Source organism: Gorilla gorilla, chromosome 15 (assembly GCF_029281585.2).
Source record: "Gorilla gorilla gorilla isolate KB3781 chromosome 15, NHGRI_mGorGor1-v2.1_pri, whole genome shotgun sequence".
Lineage (NCBI taxonomy): Eukaryota > Metazoa > Chordata > Mammalia > Primates > Hominidae > Gorilla > Gorilla gorilla.
Window position 1 is genome coordinate 79,617,260 of NC_073239.2, and position 18,895 is coordinate 79,636,154.

The window sequence follows — 18,895 nt, forward strand, 5'->3', positions numbered from 1 at the left end:
AAGCCGCGGAGCCTCCATTTAAAAATGATACCAATGAGTCCACAGAAGACATTTTTACCAACATTTGTTAGATCCCCTACAGTTTAAGCTATAACAAACTGGATAGTATCAAAAGTAGGCTCATTTATAACTTGACAGACAGTTAAAAGAGTTATTTGATTGTTGAGCAGATTCTTCTTCCAAAATAAAAACTAATCCATTTTTTTAAGTTACAAATTTCACATGAAAGAAGCTAGTATCTGTGTATGAATACTTAAATATCAAAACTTAAATATCAAATGAAAAAGACACAAATGTTCTGTAAAGTCTATTCTGAACTGAAAATTATAGCATTGGACTGGGAATTTTTGCTTTGTCATGGCAGAATATGGTTCTGCTCTATTCAGACAGGCACAAAGGGACAGTGGGATGTAGAGATTATATACAGACTGAAAGGATGAGCATGGATCTGCCGTGCCCTAACCCCCAGCCTCTACTGTGGTGCTTTGCACTATTTCTAGGAATGTTCTCATGAGTTACTTTCTGAATAAGCCAACTTCTGACTGTGGCTGAATTGTGGGTCAAATCATTCACATAATGGTTTGTGTAATTTGAAAAGAGCAAGCAGCATGCTGTGGGGTCTAAATCAGGGAATCTCAACCTCAGCACTTTGGGCATTTGGGACGGGATAATACCTTCATTATGAGGGTTATTCTATTCATTGTAGGATGTTTAGCAGCATCACTTGTCCCTATCAACTAGATGCCAGAAGCACTGTCGCCCTAATTAGACAACCCAAAACACTCCCACAAATTGCCAACTATCCCCTAAGAGCAACATTGGCTCCAGTTGAAAACTACTGATCTACACGATCATTTCAAACTCTTTGGAGTAGTGAAAAGATTGTATAGAAACTCTGAAAAAGTATCATTTCCTTCACTGTTGAACTGTCCAGATAACTGTAAATCTACTGATACCTTGAAAATGCAAAGTATCTTGAAAAGTGAAGACATTTGTAAAAAGCAGAGTATCATTATTTCACTTTTATTGCATCAACGAGCTCCACCATTAAGAACGGTGAAAGAGGAAAACACATTTGTTCTAAGCATTCAACTGGATTTAAAAAGAGATTCATTTTTACTACCTGGCTGATGCAGGTCTAAGCTAAACGAATCACCTTTATTATGAAATCACAGCAAAAGACAAAATCCAAAATTTATACACAGAGTATCACCACGTTTGACTACAAAGCCTTATGATATACAGAGACCCTCACTTAATTAAACCACCAGAGTGAGAACAGCCATAATGTGCTAATTTTTGTTGAGCAGTATTAGTTGATGGACACTAAAATTCTCCTGAATAAAGTGAATTATCATTCTGTTCTAGTGGCCTCCTGTTCACCCCATCGGTGAGGGAGGAATCCCCCACCCTAAATAATACAAGATGGCCAAACACCAAACCCTGGGCAGATGAAATAGCAATTTGTTGGTCACATATACTCACAGCCCAGAGGAGAAGAACATCCCATACCATGTAGGGCCACACTGGGGTTGGACTCAGAACAATCAGAGGCCATGGTGAGGCACGCTTTGTAGTAACAAGGGGTGAGATGACCCCTGGTTCCCACAGGAGGATGTGATTGGATTGTTTGAAGAAATTTGTTGGATGGCAAGAAAATGAAAGCCTGTTAGGTTGCAGACTGGTGGAGTGCAGCTGGTCTGACTAATAGGGAAACTAGCCAGGTGGAAGCCTTTTTCACTGGGGGTCAAGGGGACACATCTAGCAAGAACAAGGAGCTTATGGTTAGGTCTTTGGAGCCCAGTGACGCACAAACATATCAAGGCATCACATCGTGTTTTAGGCCACATAATACACATTGTCAGGGAGTTGGAAGTGTTTTATGATGTCTCACTCATTTTGAATGCAAAGAGAATACCAAGTGATAGATATATCCTCCTGCATGACTTAGCTGTACTGAAGCTTTTCAAAACAGGAGTGAGTCTTAAAGAAATAGACTTGAACTACTCTAAGCATTCTTTCAAGACTTTTAATAGTAGTAGCTACACTGGGTATAGTGCACACTTCTAAGCACTGTAGGGAGCTATTAAAGAAGAAGGAACACAGCCCTTTTCCTTTTTTTTTTTTTTTGAGACAGAGTTTCCTTCTTGTTCCCAGGCTGGAGTGCAATGGCGCAATCTCAGCTCACTGTAACTTCCGCCTCCTGGGCTCAAGGGATTCTCCTGCCTCAGCCTCCTGAGTAGCTGGGATTACAGGCACCCCCCACCACGCCTGGCTAATTTTTGTATTTTTATTAGAGATAGGGTTTCGCCATGTTGGCCAGGCTGGTCTCGAACTCCCGACCTCTGGTGATCCGCCCACCTCAGCCTCCCAAAGTGCTGGGATTACAGGCATGAGCCACCGCTCCTGGCCATAGCCCTTTTCCTTAAGTAGCTCTTGTATACATGACGATAGTGTCCTGCACAGTTATCAATGCTCCTGTGGGACTTTTCCACATAGGTCATCATGCAAAGGAGAAACTAAGTGGATGCCATGAATTGTAATACTCCATTTCTGTAAATAGAACATACACGAAGGGGAACCCTAGCATTTTTCCTATGTTAGGAACTTCAGCACAAGGCTAAACCCTGGAATTCTGTAATCAGATTACAAATCCTCCAAAAAATAATTTTAACATTTATTTCTATAGGTCCTGATGTAAAAACCAAGGGCCTAATGCAGGTCTGAGAGTCACTTTGAGGCAAATAAGATCTGAAAGTCAGAGACCTGAGTTTGAAAACATTTTCTGATACTCTCTAGCTATGTGAGGTTACAAGGGGTTATCACCCAGAGCCTATGGGCTTATTTCTCTAACGAGGTTGTTAGAAGCATTATATGTGAAGGTGTCTGAGACTGAAAAATAGTAGATATTTCTACTTATCCAAACATCCGTATACAACACGCAAAATTATAAGAATCTTGGTTTTATATCAAAGTCAATTCAATAAAACAACAAAAAAACACACAAGATGCAGCCCTGTAAAAGGTACAGACATCTTGCCAGAGAATAGAAGGGAGGGAAGTTGAATGAAGGTATTGGTGTTAAACATGGTTCCTGTGTCATGTTAGGTAAAAACATTTTAATTTGTCCACTCCAGCATTATGTATGCCCTCACTGTATCTAAATGGGTCAGAGTCCTAAATTAGCGAAACATCTAGTGGCCCCTCTACATCTTTAGCATGAACTTTCGGAATTGATCTTATAGCGCTGAATCTTAAATCAGGAAGAACTCTGAAACAGCATCAAATACCTACTATATGTAACAGAGATCTTACATGATATTGACAACTAAGTGTGAAAGTGAAAATGACGAATAGTACTGCTATTTTAGAGAATTTCAGATTAGTAAAACTGGGACTATGTTTTCATATAGCCTATATGTTAATAGGTTCTTTACATACTTCCTGAAGTGTGGAAGTAGAGGAGAGGCTATTATAGTGTTTGTGTTTGCCCTTATAGTTGACGGGAAGCTAAAAGGACTCCAGCTGTTGTGTAACGACAAACTTTGAACTTGTCCAATTTTCTCTATGTATAATTGAGAAAATCTTGGAACTTCACTAGGAGCTGTGTGTGAATATATGTTATTAATATTTATGGCTCTTTCTCAATACATTCTGGAATCCACCCTTGACTACTGGGAAAATCACATGCAAATAGAGAGAACCTCAAGCTTTGTATAGCCCATTATATTTTTCAAAGCATTTTCACTGCTACTATCTCATTTAATCTGGTCCCAACCTATTATAGGCTATACAAGGAATAACACTAGCAGAGGAAAGGAAAAGAGAGGCTCCTGGTAACTGCACTAGCACAGAAATTTCTTATTTGCTGCTGATGTCCTGAAAGGCAAAACCCCTCCCTGCCCTCCTTCCACTCAGCCTCTTCCTTTCAGGGCGTTCAATGGCAATTGTTGGAAATCTTGCTTTCATCCTTCCTTTTCTCCTCAGGCAGGCAGGGAGCCACAGAGCCATCAGCTTAAGGTTGCCTGCAGAGTGTTCCTTCTCCTCTCCCTGCTTATAGCAGAATGGAAAACTACAGGGAAGGAAAAACAGTGTGTGAATGCAGCAGTGAAAGCGCCAGACCTCTGAAAATCTGCAACCTGCTCTCCTTACCTGAGTTGTAAAAATTTAGGGGAAGGGTGTTAAGAATGGAGAATATGGAAATTTAAAGAAAGCGTGAGAGCTGAAATTCTCCCCTGTCTCTAAAAGCAGGTATTATTCTTCCTGACACTCCTGCCAGTGAGTGGATTCCATAGTTCAAAGGTCATTAACATGAAGAATTCCAACAGAATCTTGCTGTTTGTCTTTGAACAGGATATTCACAGTTGCGGAAGAAAACCCTAAGATCCACTCTGCAGCTGAATTTGGTCAGTGTGGAGTGCCTAGAGCAGTATCATACATTGGAGGAACGTTTTTGATAGGTCGAATGACTACAGGTGACAAGTTGCTAGCACTTGTCCATCAGCCACTGGTGGTATTGAAGGCTGTTATTTATAAACTGTGAACACAGATACATATTTTTTCTTTTCATGGGAATAGTCCTAGAGAATTTTAAGAACCGAGGAAGATGTCATCCCCAAACACACACACCCACACCCACACCCACGCCCACACACACACACTTCAAGACTTAAGCTAAGCTTGGGTGCCAGAGGACAGTAGAATCAGATGAGATGGAAAGCTGTGTTTGATGCACCCATATGCACCCACAGGAAGCAGGAACCCAGAAGTTCCAGTTTCTGCTCCACACAGAGTGATCTGGAGTGGTCAGCATCCAGCCAGTCTTTATTCAGTCTTCTTGAGCTCTGACCCAACTGTGTATCCTTAGCCAGATACAACAAATAACCTGTCTAGTTCTGATTCTAAAACCAGGTGGACAGAGAGTATCATGAGTGTAGAATGTGAAATTACAATCTTCAATATCAAAGGGAGAGAGTACACCTTTTATGAGATATCAGTTGTTTTTTAAGAAAACTGGAATAAAGGACACACACCTTTATGTAAATGACATAGTTGAACACATAACTATCCTTTCTGCAATATGCAGAGAGGAGACTAGCAACACTTTCAGTAGCATTAGCTAAAGAGTGTGTGTGTTTGTGTGTGTGTGTGTGTGTGTGTTTTGCACTGTGAAAAACCAGATGGCATGTGATATAGTGTAAGAAACATTGGACTTGGAGTCAAGACAACTGAATTTTAATCCCAACTCCTCCCAACTCCCAACTTTAATTTCCAAAGTTGTCACTATACATACAACTTTGGAGAATTGCCTACCCTTTCCAATTCTTGGTTTCTTCATTTCTCAAAGTAGGCATGGTGCTAATTCATCCCCAATGCCCCTTCTGGCTATATAAGGTCAGCTCTGCATCGCTCGCCTTGGGCACATCTTTATTTAATCAAATTAAAAGCATGTTACGCTGATTTTCCTAGATTAAACAGAATGTACCCAACTTGATATAGGAAAACTTAGTGTTTTCAACAATCTTACAGGAAGCAAAAGCCTCCTAACTGGGTGGGAATAGAAGGAGCTAACCACAAGTTTGAAGGTTGGAAGGTTAAAACATGTTCTATTTTTCATCACATTCCCTGAAGAAAACATCCTATCGGACAAAAACTTCTCATTCTGCTTGTAATGGTATTTGGCACTTGAGTATTTCCTCACACATCTACAATATGTATTATCATGTTTTGAATTTTTTTTTTTTTTTTTTTTTTTGAGATGTAGTTTTCTCTTTGTTGCCCAGGCTAGAGTGCAATGACGTGATCTTGGCTCACTGCACCTTCTAACTCCTGGGTTCAAGCGATTCTCCTGCCTCAGCCTCCCTCGTAGCTGGGATTACAGGCACCCACCACCACCCCCAACTAATTTTTGTATTTTTAGTAGAGGGAGGGTTTCACCATGTTGGCCAGGCTGGTCTCAAACTCCTGACCTTGGGTGATCCACCCGCCTTGGCCTTCCAAAGTGCTGGGATTATGGGCGTGAGCCACCTCGCCCAGCCAAAAATTGGTATCTTTCTTAATTATTAACATGGAACTTAGAAGGAAAGATTGCAATTTATTGTTGACTGTGTGTGCATGTGCATGTGTGAGTAAGGAAAGAAGAAAAAAAAAGAGGAGGAAAATCAACAAAAAATGGAGAAAGCATTAATTACTGTTCATTTGTGTAGAAAGTTTCACTTCTTTTTGACAATTCATTTTGTTATCTGTGATCATCATATCCTTGATTCCTATATAATTGAAAGCTAACTCTAGAACGCTCTACTTATATTCTAATACAGCCATAGCAAAGACGAAGCTTTATTTGGTTGTTCTGTAATCAACATGTAATTTTTCGTAGCCATAGGTATGAATAATTTTGCAGTGATGTGCCAAAAAAGTGTCCCTCAAACTTGTTTTTTAGTTAGAAGAAAAATCTGCAGTTCTCGTGTTGCAGACATCCTATGTTACATATTCAGCTCTTGTTTTTCAATAGGAATTTGGCAAAGCCATTTATAATTTTTTTCAAAAAATGAGAAAAAGTATACTTTTATTCCATGTACATTCTGCCCTTTAAGCCTCTAAATTTCACTGCTTGGAATAAATTAATAATGTTATGATATTAATAGAATTTTAGAAATATTGATAGAGAAATATTTTTAAATTCCATTTTAAAATAAGGATTTCTCCAAATTCCTATTCAGATATGCTCATTATCTCTATCTTTCAAGGCACAGAGAAATATTCTAATTCAACCAAATTTACTCCTGGAACTTAAACTTTTAATTTCTGATATAATACTACTTTATCATTTATACCATAATGATACAATTTATCAGAGGAAAAATATTATGAAAGTTTAAGAAAACACTGGAATTCTAATATATCAAAAGACTGTTTCCTCTAAACCTATTGCTTTGTGTTTTAATATTGGGGAGCTTTTCACTTATTTAACTTAATTCAAAATAGCAATTTCCAACAAAGACCCAATTCAAATTAATTCCATAAAATGCACATTTTATTCTGTATCATGAAAAAATATCCACATTTAAATAAAGTGTGAAAAAAAGCAAAGTTAGTCCTCCCTGATGAAATACAGTTTATTGTGCTGAAACCCAGATTTCTTTTGGGCTAAAAGCTTCCACCTGCCAATTCACTTTTCAAAATGACCATTTTTTGAGAACAAACGTTAAATAAAGTGATAATCACCACAAACTTCCCAGAAGCAATTGAATTTTGATCACAATTGTTTCATAATTGACCCTAAAGTCACAAAGTTAAAATATTTTCACACATCCTGTCAGCAGTCAGGTGATAGGTCAACAGTACATACAAAATTTCTATATTATACATTGCAGTATCTTTGTTTAAGTAGAAAAAAGGATCTGCTTAGCATGAATCAGATTTTGAAAAAAGCCAACAAGTACTGCTTAGCATAATGGTATTAAAAACATCCCACATGAAATTTTTGCATTGTTTCCTTTGTCAATGCATGAATCAATTATTTCTGGTGAATTAACCCTTAAAGGCAGAGGCATTTTTAATACCCCCAATATCTCACCAATATGGTTGCAGTGACAAAAACATTTAAGAAGTTGCAAAATTAATTCCCATAGTAACATTAGTGTTATAGTAGAATTTACATTGTAGTATACAAAATGCCACAACTAGTGTAAACAAAGTCACTAGAACATAGACTAAAAAGAACTCTATAATTTTCAATATATCGTGAATCTGCACATTTTGTGTTGTTTGAGTACCAAGCACTTCTAAAAGTCATTGCTCTTTCAACAAACTACAATGGATGTTTTAGGGTAAAAAAATGGTTCTAAACTGGTTTCCACTTTTCATAACAATCACTTAAGAAATCTGTTCCTAATATGAAATGCATATTCCCCCTTGCTTTATTAACTGTGAACAGGTTCTAAGGTGGAAGGCGACTGCTTGATGGAAGATGCTGGTGCAGTCAACCCTAAGAAGATGAAAGTGAACACTACACTTATTCCCTCTCTGATTAAGGGTCATAAGAATAGCAATGTGAAAACATCCCTGCAGAGGTCAAAAAAGCAATTCTGACCACTGTTTTTTCCTGAAAATGAAATAGGCTAATCTTGATTTTAAATAAAAGTGCATTTGGATTTTGTGTAAGTTGACAGTTCATGGCTGTGACATAATATACCAATATTAAATACTTAGGACTATCAAACACTGTAACATGGAATTAAAAATGAATCTTTGTTGTGATTTTGCATAGTTTACTAGCTAGGTATTCTTCCTGTTTGCAGTCTTGGCTTCATCAGGAATCTTTCCCGCTATAATTTGGTTGAAAAAGTTGAGGAGCAAATGAGGGGTCCATGAAAGCAATGGTTCTAGGAACAACAATAATCTTTATGTTGCTTTTTGCCAAAGTCCAATTTCTCTAACTCAATGGAGAGTCTGACCAAAAGCTTTGGATAGAGGGAAGTGGTTACATTTTATATTATGAAATATGATTTAGCAGAGAATGGGGATAAAATTACTTAAATTAGTTATTATGGATACTCAATCTGGTTTATTGAAGCTTCAAGGTGAATATTTTGGCTTTGACTGCTTTGGTCATTCAACAGTCAGTGATTCCGCATGAATGAGAGAGAGTGATCAGATCTTTTTGTTTCCTCCCATCAAAATGCAGCCCAACCAGCCAAGTGCTTAGGGGATTGGGTTTGTAGGTCAGAACCAGAGGTTCTAAACTCATTGGTTGGTGGGAGAACACTTATTTCTAAAGAAGGCCCCAGCATTTGACAAGCTTTCAAACTGCTTCCAAAGGTTCTGTTAAAACCTTAATGACAATGTGTCATCTTAAAAACAAATAAACAAAAGCTATTTAAAAGGCACCACATACAGAAAACTCATTAAAAGGAAGCAACTGCTGTCCCTTCTCCACCCTCCTTTTTCCTCAGTTATAACTCTGGTCATAAGCTGCACTTTTTGGTTTACTCTTCTTTGACCAAGTGCCTTTACGAGTAGTACAAGACCTGACCTCATTTAAATAATCATGCAGTGGTAATGTAAAAGCCACGATGGAAGTGAGCTGACTATAAAAAGCTTTGGATAGTGTCAGTGGGGTCCTTCACAGTCATTATTTTAAAAGTAGGATTCTTCCTTTCTATGATTACCTCTGGCTCAGTTATTAGCCAAGTGAAACCAAGATGGTTTGGGCTGAAGATTCCAGCATGTAGTGTTGTAATATCTTGTTTTTTTCTCCTTATCTCAAGACACTTGCTTTAGAAATCTCAAAGAGTAGAACAAATAAATCACATTCAGAAAATTAACATTTTTTCATTAGAGAAAATTATTGAAACTCTCTGAAGTAAATATACATACTATGAGCTCATTAATTTTGGAAGTAAGGATACAAGTTGCCATTCTAAACAGAAATAGTTCATTTGGATAATGCATTTAATAGTGGTTTGGCCAAGAAGCCAACATCAGTGCAATCAATAAAAATATCTGAATAATCTACTTAAAACCCAATGAGTCAAAAAATAAATTTTAAAAATCAATTCTGGAGTCTCATCCAAATCCCACTATTAAAAAGAAAAAGAAATTATAGAAAAAAAATCCTGAATGACTCTTGCTTTCCTTAACCATTATGCATTACCTCTTTAGGTTAAAATTCAACTGGAAAAGAAAATGTTGATACCAGTGACCATATATCAAACATACCACATTTGACAGTTTACTTTGGCCGATGTCTTTCAACTGTTAGGAGAAGTAAAGGAAAATTCCACTGTTGGGACAGGGCACCTTTTGCTTAAGACAGTATGATTTCAAACTCTGTCATTGACTCTGACCTATCAAGAAAAACCAAACATTTACATTCACATTATCGAGTGCAATTTTTAAGAATTATTTTAAGAAATCTTTAAAAGTGTGTGTCTGGAAAAACCTAGACTAGATGGTTGAACTAGATAGTTCTTGTAATGTCAGTATTCTACAAAATAAAAGTTTCTCCCTAAGGTCTGACTGCCTGTGTTAGAAACTCAACTTTACCATGTAACAAGTATGCTATCCTGGACAAGTTCCTTAACCTATACCTTCATGGGGTTGCTGCAAGAATTAAATTTGATAACCTAAATAAAATGCTTATCATAGTGAGACCTTGGTAAATATAAGCTTAGTTAACTTATTTAACTTCTAAGCCTAAGAGTAAAGAAGCAGATAGATTCTAATCAGTGTTTTCTCAACCCTTGCCTTCATCATCTTCCTAGTTCCCAGTCCAAACCCTCAGTGGTCCTGACCCTCATAAAGAATGCAAACACATGGGTCTTATCCTACAAATGAAGTGATAGAAAATCTCAAGTCGGAATATAGGCCAAAACTTACAACACATAGCACATAGTTAAGAATTTTGTTATACGAGTGTCTGCCCATGTGGAATCATATATCTTGAACAGGTCATGATTATTTTAATATAAAAAGTTGAAGGATGAACTACTCTAGTTTTTATTTGTATAAATTTAAGGGGTACACATTCAGTTTTGTTACATAGATACATTGGTGAACTACTCTATACCTTGGCCACTTATCAATTTTTTCACAAAATTGAGAATTTCTGCCAAGCGGTATGATTAAGTAGAAATAAGAAAAATCACAAAATTTACCTATCTTTCTCTTCTTTCTCTCTTCTGTCAAAGGAGTTTCATTCTTTCCACGTTTATTTGATTTGTAGTTCTAAATTCCCACATAAGTATGAAGTTTTATGCTTACCTGCCACTAATAATTATTTAGCAAACTATACCTCTCTCCATTAACCTCTGACCAGATAAATCTCTTCTAAAACCTAAAAGAATATTTAGATAAAAATCACATCACCGTCAATCCCTGAAATCTCTTCTAAAATCTAGAAGAATATTTTGATAGGGAGTACATCGTGGATACTCTTCTACGAAAGAATGAAAAAGTGATCACTTGTCATAATGTGATTTTCACCTGCAAGAAAGATAATTTTTTCATTGACCTAATAGCATGTTGATATAAGGAGGCAACAGCTGTTATCTTTGTTTTCTTATTTATTGGCGGGGAAATGGTAGCATTTGGTACACTAGGAAAGGTTAACTTGCCCATAATTACACTTCTAGTTTGTGGTAAAGCTAAATTCAGAACCCAAGACAAAGCTCAGATACTAAGACTTAAGGTGTTTTCCAAAAGACTGTTTTTGTCTTTTCCCCCTTTCCATTAAGATGAGAAGAGAAATACTTTTACGCCTAATAGAAAAAATTATAGCACAACATTCACATGATTATAAAATATTCATATTTGAAAGTTATCCATGTGTGATATGCACATTCTAGATAAATGTTCTCATTACCTACATGGAATTTTGGAAAACAAACTCAGAGAAAATTGCTTAAAAGATAAAAATTATACAAGATAGTGGAATTCATTAGAAATATGATGAATAATTTCACAAATATCTGCCACTGCACACTTCAAAACAGTCACTGCTCTGAAGACTAATATTAAAAAAAATTCCAAATGACTTTAGCTATTTAAAATAAGATATCAAATGGACCAGATATCACAGGGAGAACAAAATCTCCTTAAACAGAAGGGAAAATGTGATTTTCATTTGGGCTCCAATAAGGTTAATTTTGATAATGGTACTTTAGTTAGCGGTCACAACTAATTTTCCTATTAAAGTGTTGAGTACAACAGAAGTACACATTTTTTCTAGAGCAATTTCAAACCCCAGATTTTCCATTTTTTTCTCTGATATGCATAAAGTTGTTTGTAAAAAATACTTAGGACATTTTTAGTCCTATACTTAATGCAAGATGCAACTAGTGTCATAAAAATTTTCCATTTTAGCAATGAAGCATGGGCCTGTATTCAGCCACGTCATTCAATTCAACCACTGTGCCTGAACCATTTTCAGTACCATTCATATAGCTTTGGTATTGTCATCTGGCTTTTGTGTGCCTATTTGCTTTTTATCGTAATCTCTTCCATCTGCTAGATCACATTTAGTGCAACAATATCCTGATACGGACTGATAAAACCTGCCATTATGATACATCACTCACATTTCCATTCTAATTTGACTTTTGCTATTTTGTTACAACCACCTGTCGAGGATACAGCATCTGATCTTACCTATTAATAACATCATAGAAAAATATTGAAGGTGTGTAAATTGCTTTGGAAAATGTTTGGATTTCTAATACATATCCATTTACTCCTATTAATATATTATTTAGAAATATAATATTAAAATTTTTATTCTGGATGCACCAAGAGCATCTATACAGTGTAGGAATAAAACATGCAGTTATCTGGTCCTCAAAAGAGCATCTACTGTCTATGTGCTAGTTGAGGCAACATAGAACATGAGTTTATCATTATTGCATGTATTAAAGCAAATATTCACCCTTCATTCAAATCTGAGTAAATTCAACTGCTAAGATTTGTGGAATCTGGGAACCTAAAAGACTACTCTATATACAATGTTTGCTGAAAACACGCATTCCTGCTGAAAACAGCAGGGTGCATTCAGCACCTCTTCATATCTTGCACACAGAGAACAGAGATGGCTGAAAAGACACTACGATAACTGCACCATAAATAAACAATTGATACTTTCCCTCCTTCCTGACAATCTGGAGTAATTCAAAACCATTATGTTTCTCACATATATGAACAATAACATTGTAGGTCGATTAGGTGAAACTCTACGTCAATGTCAGAACACAGTAAATATTTGCACCACTAATATGCAAAGCCATGAATTAGAACTTCAAATCACCATGTTGTTCACAGTCATTCTTTTATAGCTTTACACCAATAGTTAGTTTTGAAGCACTGGCTAAAGTTAAACTAACAACTTCTATAATCAGATTCTTATTTTAACCACACATTCACCTTCAAAAGCTTAAGCCAAACTTGACTTAAACAAATAGAAAAATACCCTGAAATTCAATAAATGTCAGAGGTCAAGAAAAAGATATCATCCTCACCATGAAAGCAACAAAATTCCAATTTCAAGGCTGATTCTTTACTCCATAATTATTTCATTTTCTTGTGTTTGTGGTAGGTAGATATTGTAGCATTACATGGAGACGTGTTCCCCTGAAAACTTCCATTATGGTTAATGGAAGTTATACGCATAAAGAAAGGAAAATGGAGCCCATGGCTCATATGTTTTGAGACTCCTAGATTAAAGAGGCACATCTTGTCGGCATGTGAAGTTCAATAGAAATTCTAAAATAGCAACTGTTTTTATAAATCACTGTTTTGCACTTCTCAAGTCTGAATGTGATAACATGTCTTTCAGTTCTAGTGGCTTTGGTTGGGAATACTGGGAGATAGAAAAGCTCATACAAATGGGTATAATAGACCAAGATATCTCCTTCGATTTTGCCATCATCTTTTGCATATTGTTAACATATATGTACAGATGGTCCCATAATATATAAATTACTCACACATATTTTCAACTTCATGCAAACACTAACTCCCCTGCTCCCCATATTAAATGCTGTGCATGCACTGACTGAAAAGTATGCTTCCCTGAATGACTTCCTAAAATATAGTTTAGTCAAAAGAAATAAGTTCTCCTGGGTTCTTACAAGTGAATGTGTATTTTATTCTCAATCCATATCATTTAAGGGACTAGCTATATACAGGACAACTCTTTGTGACTTTTTTAAAAAACTTGATAATAGGCACTTTCTACAAAGAGGATTTGAATTCAAAAGACTAAAATTCAGTCTTTAGTATCCCCCTTTCACAAATGGACCTGCCTGAGCCACAATAGTTTATTGAATCAACTCAGCAGAAGTCCAGCAGTAGAACTGTGTGCAAAAAGCTTTAAAAAACTATAACCACAATAAAATGATAGAAAAGCAGTTATCTGAGTCGAGCAACTTAATGTCTACTTCTTGGTTGGTTTGTTTGTTTGTTTTACCACATTTCATGTGTTATCACTACAAACACTAGGATTCATGTGTCAACAATCCGTACCAGTGTTTCATTCTTTCTAAGTTATAAACATGCCACAAAAATTTATCTATCTGTTTACATTCTTTTTTATTTTATACCATAATAGTTAGCATTTTGATACGATTACTTAAATGCTTTTTTTTTGTATGTTTCTTTGCTAAGAAGTCTTTCAATGTCACTCTTGAACATGTTTTGGAAATACAAATTTAGAGCATTCATCAGCTTTGGAAATTCAGCATCTCTTACATGAATTGTCAAAAGGCCCTTATACCCTGTGATGCAGTGTTTCTATAATAACATACTCTATATTAATAGTTTAGTATTTATGGTGTTGATAATGTCAGCTTACAAGATGGCAGCTGTTCTCCAAGAAGGAGGGAGTAGGGATTTCCTTACATAAGAGCTAATGATTACTATCTAAGTTTAATGTTAAAAAACGAGAGGTATAGTTGATCAAAAATGTAATTCATGCACAAAACCCATAGCAATAAGTTTTCAATATCCCACACTGTTATCTGACTTAGGCAACTAAACAGTCATTTAAATGGAGCAAACACTGCCTGTAGGGGAAAAGAACCTAACACTAAGTTACAGAAAAATATCCTATGGAAAGAGATCATAACATGGTACTAATAGTTTAAAAGACTGAACTCTTCCTTGGCATTAATCTATACTTTTAACTTAACAGAACAGTGAGAAAATGATACCTCGATATACATACTCAGCCTGAGATCAAATTTGTCATGGCAACATTGGCAGGTTGGACCCTGATTCTTCAAATATTACATTGCCTTGGGTAACAAAAATCATACTCTTTTATTATAGAATAGAGATTATAAATAAATGTAAAGTGTGCATGCAGTCAACTGCATAATATACAAGCAATATCTATGTCTTTAATCATCATCTTCTTTGGCAGGCCAGAATCCAGCTGGACATGCAATATTTACATATCAAAATCCATGTGTGGTCATCATCTTGAAAGCAAGTGAAAATATATATATGTATATACTGTATATACACACATATGTATATACTGTTTTAATATATTAACAAATATATATGTATATATATTAAAAGTGAATTTCATCTTTGTCAGATTCAGGTGATTCAGGCCTTGAGACACTAAAAATATCCTGACATGGTATCTGGGGGGGTACTTGGAGTGGCATTTGGGATTTGGGAGATGAGGCCTGTGGTACGCTTTTTTCCGACAGTATTTTTAAAATTTCTGCCACCTGCTTTTCTAGGGCAGTCATTCTGCAGCTGAGCAGCTGGATGTCCTCTTTGAGTTCGTGTTTGACTTCCTGCAGTGTGGTCTGTAAGGCCTGCTCGGGGATGGGATAAAAGGGGTGCTTGGCATCAGCCTGGATGGGACTGTGCTCTAGCGGACTTCGGGCCTCCCCAGCCTTATCCAAACGAAGGTCACTTTTTGTAATTCCACTGTCACAAGAATCTGTTTTCCTTAGTGGGTTTTTGGTCACACTGTTCTCTGAATCACTGCTCTTGGGGTCCTCAGACAATAGCCCCATTGACTCAGCTTTAGTGACATTATTCCAGTCTTCCTTTTTCTCCTCATGGGCTCCCATATTATTCTTGAGTCGCAGCCACCCTTTTCCATTTCCATTCTTCATTCTTATTGGGCTGTTGACTTTGAGACATTTTTGGTCAGCACCGCCGTTGGGCTTGAGTTCCATGGCATCACGGTTGTTCTGCTTAAGGGATTCACTGGTTTTCACATAGGCCAGAGACGTCTGAATGGGAGTAATCTGTGACACAGTCACCACGCTGGTTCCGGTGATGGAGGCTCCATTCTGTAAGGAGCGGCTCTCTACCTGGAGTTGGTTCCTCTCAGGGTCACCCTGTGTTGAGCCCTGATTCCGCAGCTCCTTCTGCTGCTTGAACTTCTGGAAGAGCTTTCTGACTGGGTGGTCCACGGGAATGCTGAGGGTCACCTCATTCTTCTGCCGGAGGCGCTCCTCCTCCTCTTTCTTCACATCACTGATCTTACGAAAGATGATCTGTGGAACGGGAGAGATAGTCACAGCCTGATTATAAAAGCAGATGGATTAACAGTTGTGTAATACTATGCTGTATGTGCTTTGTGTTACAAAGAAAACCCTTGAATATTTGATAAGATTATTTCTCAAGAAAAAAAATTTAAATACCATTTATGGAATTGCATTTATGAAATTTATGGATGCAATATGCCTTAAACCCAACATAGAAATGTTGGCTACTTATTTACTTAGTTCTAGTCCCCTACATATCGGAGGGAGAATTACTCAAGAGACAACTGAATAGAGAGGTACTTTGCTTCTAGTTTATGTTCCCCTTATATTACCGTTTAGTAGGAAATACACACATACATACACACATACATATTTGTATATGTATATATGTGTATACATATATAAGGAAATACATATTTATCCCTTAAATTTCTCTGTAATGAATTGCCACTTTTGTATGATTTTCCTTATTGTGTAGAAATAAGTTTCAAAACCATTTTTAATATTATCCTCTGTTTGGGTATCAGATAGTAAGAATTCCAGGCTATAAATGTACTGAAAACTTACACAGTTTAGCAAATGGCATCTGGGTTGGGTGAGGGGAGAATTTAAATTGATTTATGCGACCCTAGAAGGCAGAACTAGAATTTGTGAGGAAAAGTTTCTGGGAGGTAACACCAGCTTAGTACACAGACTTCATTGCAAACTGCTCTCTATTGAATAAACTGCCTCGAAAACTCATGATCGTTCTACCACTAAAAGGTTAAGATAGAAGAACGTTTTCCATATGACATGTTCACTGGGTTGGAGGTTGAACTCTTTAATTTCCCAGATTCTTTACATTTTAAACATAAAATTAAATACATAGTACAGGTGAGGGGTTAGATATCCACAAATAAATGAGCATCATTTTATTTAAAATGTATTTTGAAGATAATAATGGGAAGAACTTATGATAACCCCATCAGAAGAAATAAAAAATGTTGGCTATATAAGAAATTGCCACATATATTATCAGAGTTGGAAGTAAAGTTAATAAGTGTGAGATTTTTGCTCAGAGTCCTGAAAAGCAAAGTAACTGCAGGTGAAGGCTGTAAGGAAAATCAAAAAAGAGTTATATTAGATAAGGCACTTTCAGAATCAGACAATTTTATCACTCAAGGAAAATAACTTACCTTGATCACCCTCTGTAAGTTGTTGGTTAGAGTAGAAACACATGTGAAGCACGTGTTCTCTAACCCATAACAGACACTCAACATACGTTGGTTCTCTCTCCTTGAACTCTCATAAAATACTCCTATCTGAAACCATTTACTATCTTTTGAATATTCAGCAGCTGCCTGGAGTAACATATAATCATTGATTTTACACCAAAAACCAATACTATTGATGGTCACCGTTAACAGAAAAGTCAGAAAGATAGGAATTCCCCTTCCAGGTAAGAGTACATTTTCTAAAATGAGATTGATGCACTAAATTCAGCTTATCGAGTGGTACTAATTCGTATTTTGAAATAAATTCAGTAACTGTCTGTAAAGGCCAACATACTTTTTCTTGTTAGTGGAACATGGAATTGGGTCTTTTTAAAATATGTAATAATAATCTCAAATTCTGACATCAAAGCTCCAGCAGTTTAATTAGAAGTCTTTCAAAGGGTTGACACATTTCTTATGCTTCCTAAGTAAACATAGGTTGTACTAAGTCTTCAAGATATGAACACTCTTTAGAACCAGACAGACCCAGACACAGGAACGCAGATACTATTTTCCTATTTCAGCCCCTGTTTGAAGAAGTACTCACTTTGATTCCATGGGTGGACATGAGAGGCCTAATATGAATGATTTTCCACATCCCCCTTCCCACTCACCACTTACCCTTTTTATTTTTTTAAGGTGGTTGTTTAGCCTAGGATAGACATAGTGTTGGCTCGATGTGGTAACTGAGAGCAGCCTTCACATTTGGGAAAATGGAACCGTTTCAAAGTCAGTGGAGTGTGACAGGTGGTAGGCACACAGGAAGGTCAGGTAAAATGCAGGTCCCCTGTGCAATATTTGGGACATACTAAAAACATCAGACATTATAAATCTGAATTGGACATATGCATCCTTTAACAAATATTCATTGTTTATTCGAATTTTAAGTTTACCTGGGAGTCCTGTATTTTTGTTTGCTAAATTTGGCAACCCTATTGGTATATAATAGTCAAGGACATTCCTATTTTGTAATGTCTACATGTCCTGCCATGCAGAGACTATAATGAAAGATTTGGTATTACTGGCATCTGAGAATTTGTGGGCACCTTAGGCAAGAGCCTTATTTGTTTAGATCTTTCAATATAATGGCTAATAATTGCTTGCAATTATTGTGTGCTTACCAAGTTCAGGGTGTTTTGTGATGTAAGACTGTAACATGTCCATGTAAAATATCAATAAAATAAATCTTTCCCAGCTTCCTTGACCACCAGCTGCCCCCCACCCACCCCCAACCAAGAACAAACAAAAGTGTTTGAATTGCTACTATTTAGCTAGAAACAAAGACTCCAAATACCAAAATACATAGAGCAAAGGGGGTCTTGGCACAGGGCTTGATTTCTCACCTATACCAGGGGACAAATGAGACAGAGCTGGATCTGTATTTTGCTGTCGAGAAATGTAAAAGTAACTGGGAAAGAGAAGGAATCGAGCTCTGGTACATTAGATGACAGAATTCTGAGTATTGCACATTGTTCCTCTCCCCCTTTTTACTCCCGGGAGATAGGAAATTAAGTAATTTTCAACATAGCTCCCTTGAGGTTTGAGGGTACTTATGACCAACAAGACTGGTCCTGAATTGTCATCAAGTTTGCAGAACAGCAGGACCTACACATCCAATCTCAGGAGCCAGCAATG

General features: G+C 36.7%; 1 protein-coding gene across 1 annotated transcript in view; it reads right to left on the bottom strand.

The window, feature by feature from the left end:
- Positions 1 to 7,015: 7,015 nt before the first annotated feature.
- Positions 7,016 to 18,895, bottom strand: part of KCNH5 (potassium voltage-gated channel subfamily H member 5) — a 343,028-nt gene continuing 331,148 nt past the window's right edge. The window contains exon 11 of the mRNA XM_019009338.4: positions 7,016 to 16,016. Within this exon, the coding sequence (XP_018864883.1) occupies positions 15,069 to 16,016 (948 nt within the window). The 3' untranslated portion in view covers positions 7,016 to 15,068. The remainder of the gene's footprint in view (positions 16,017 to 18,895) is intronic.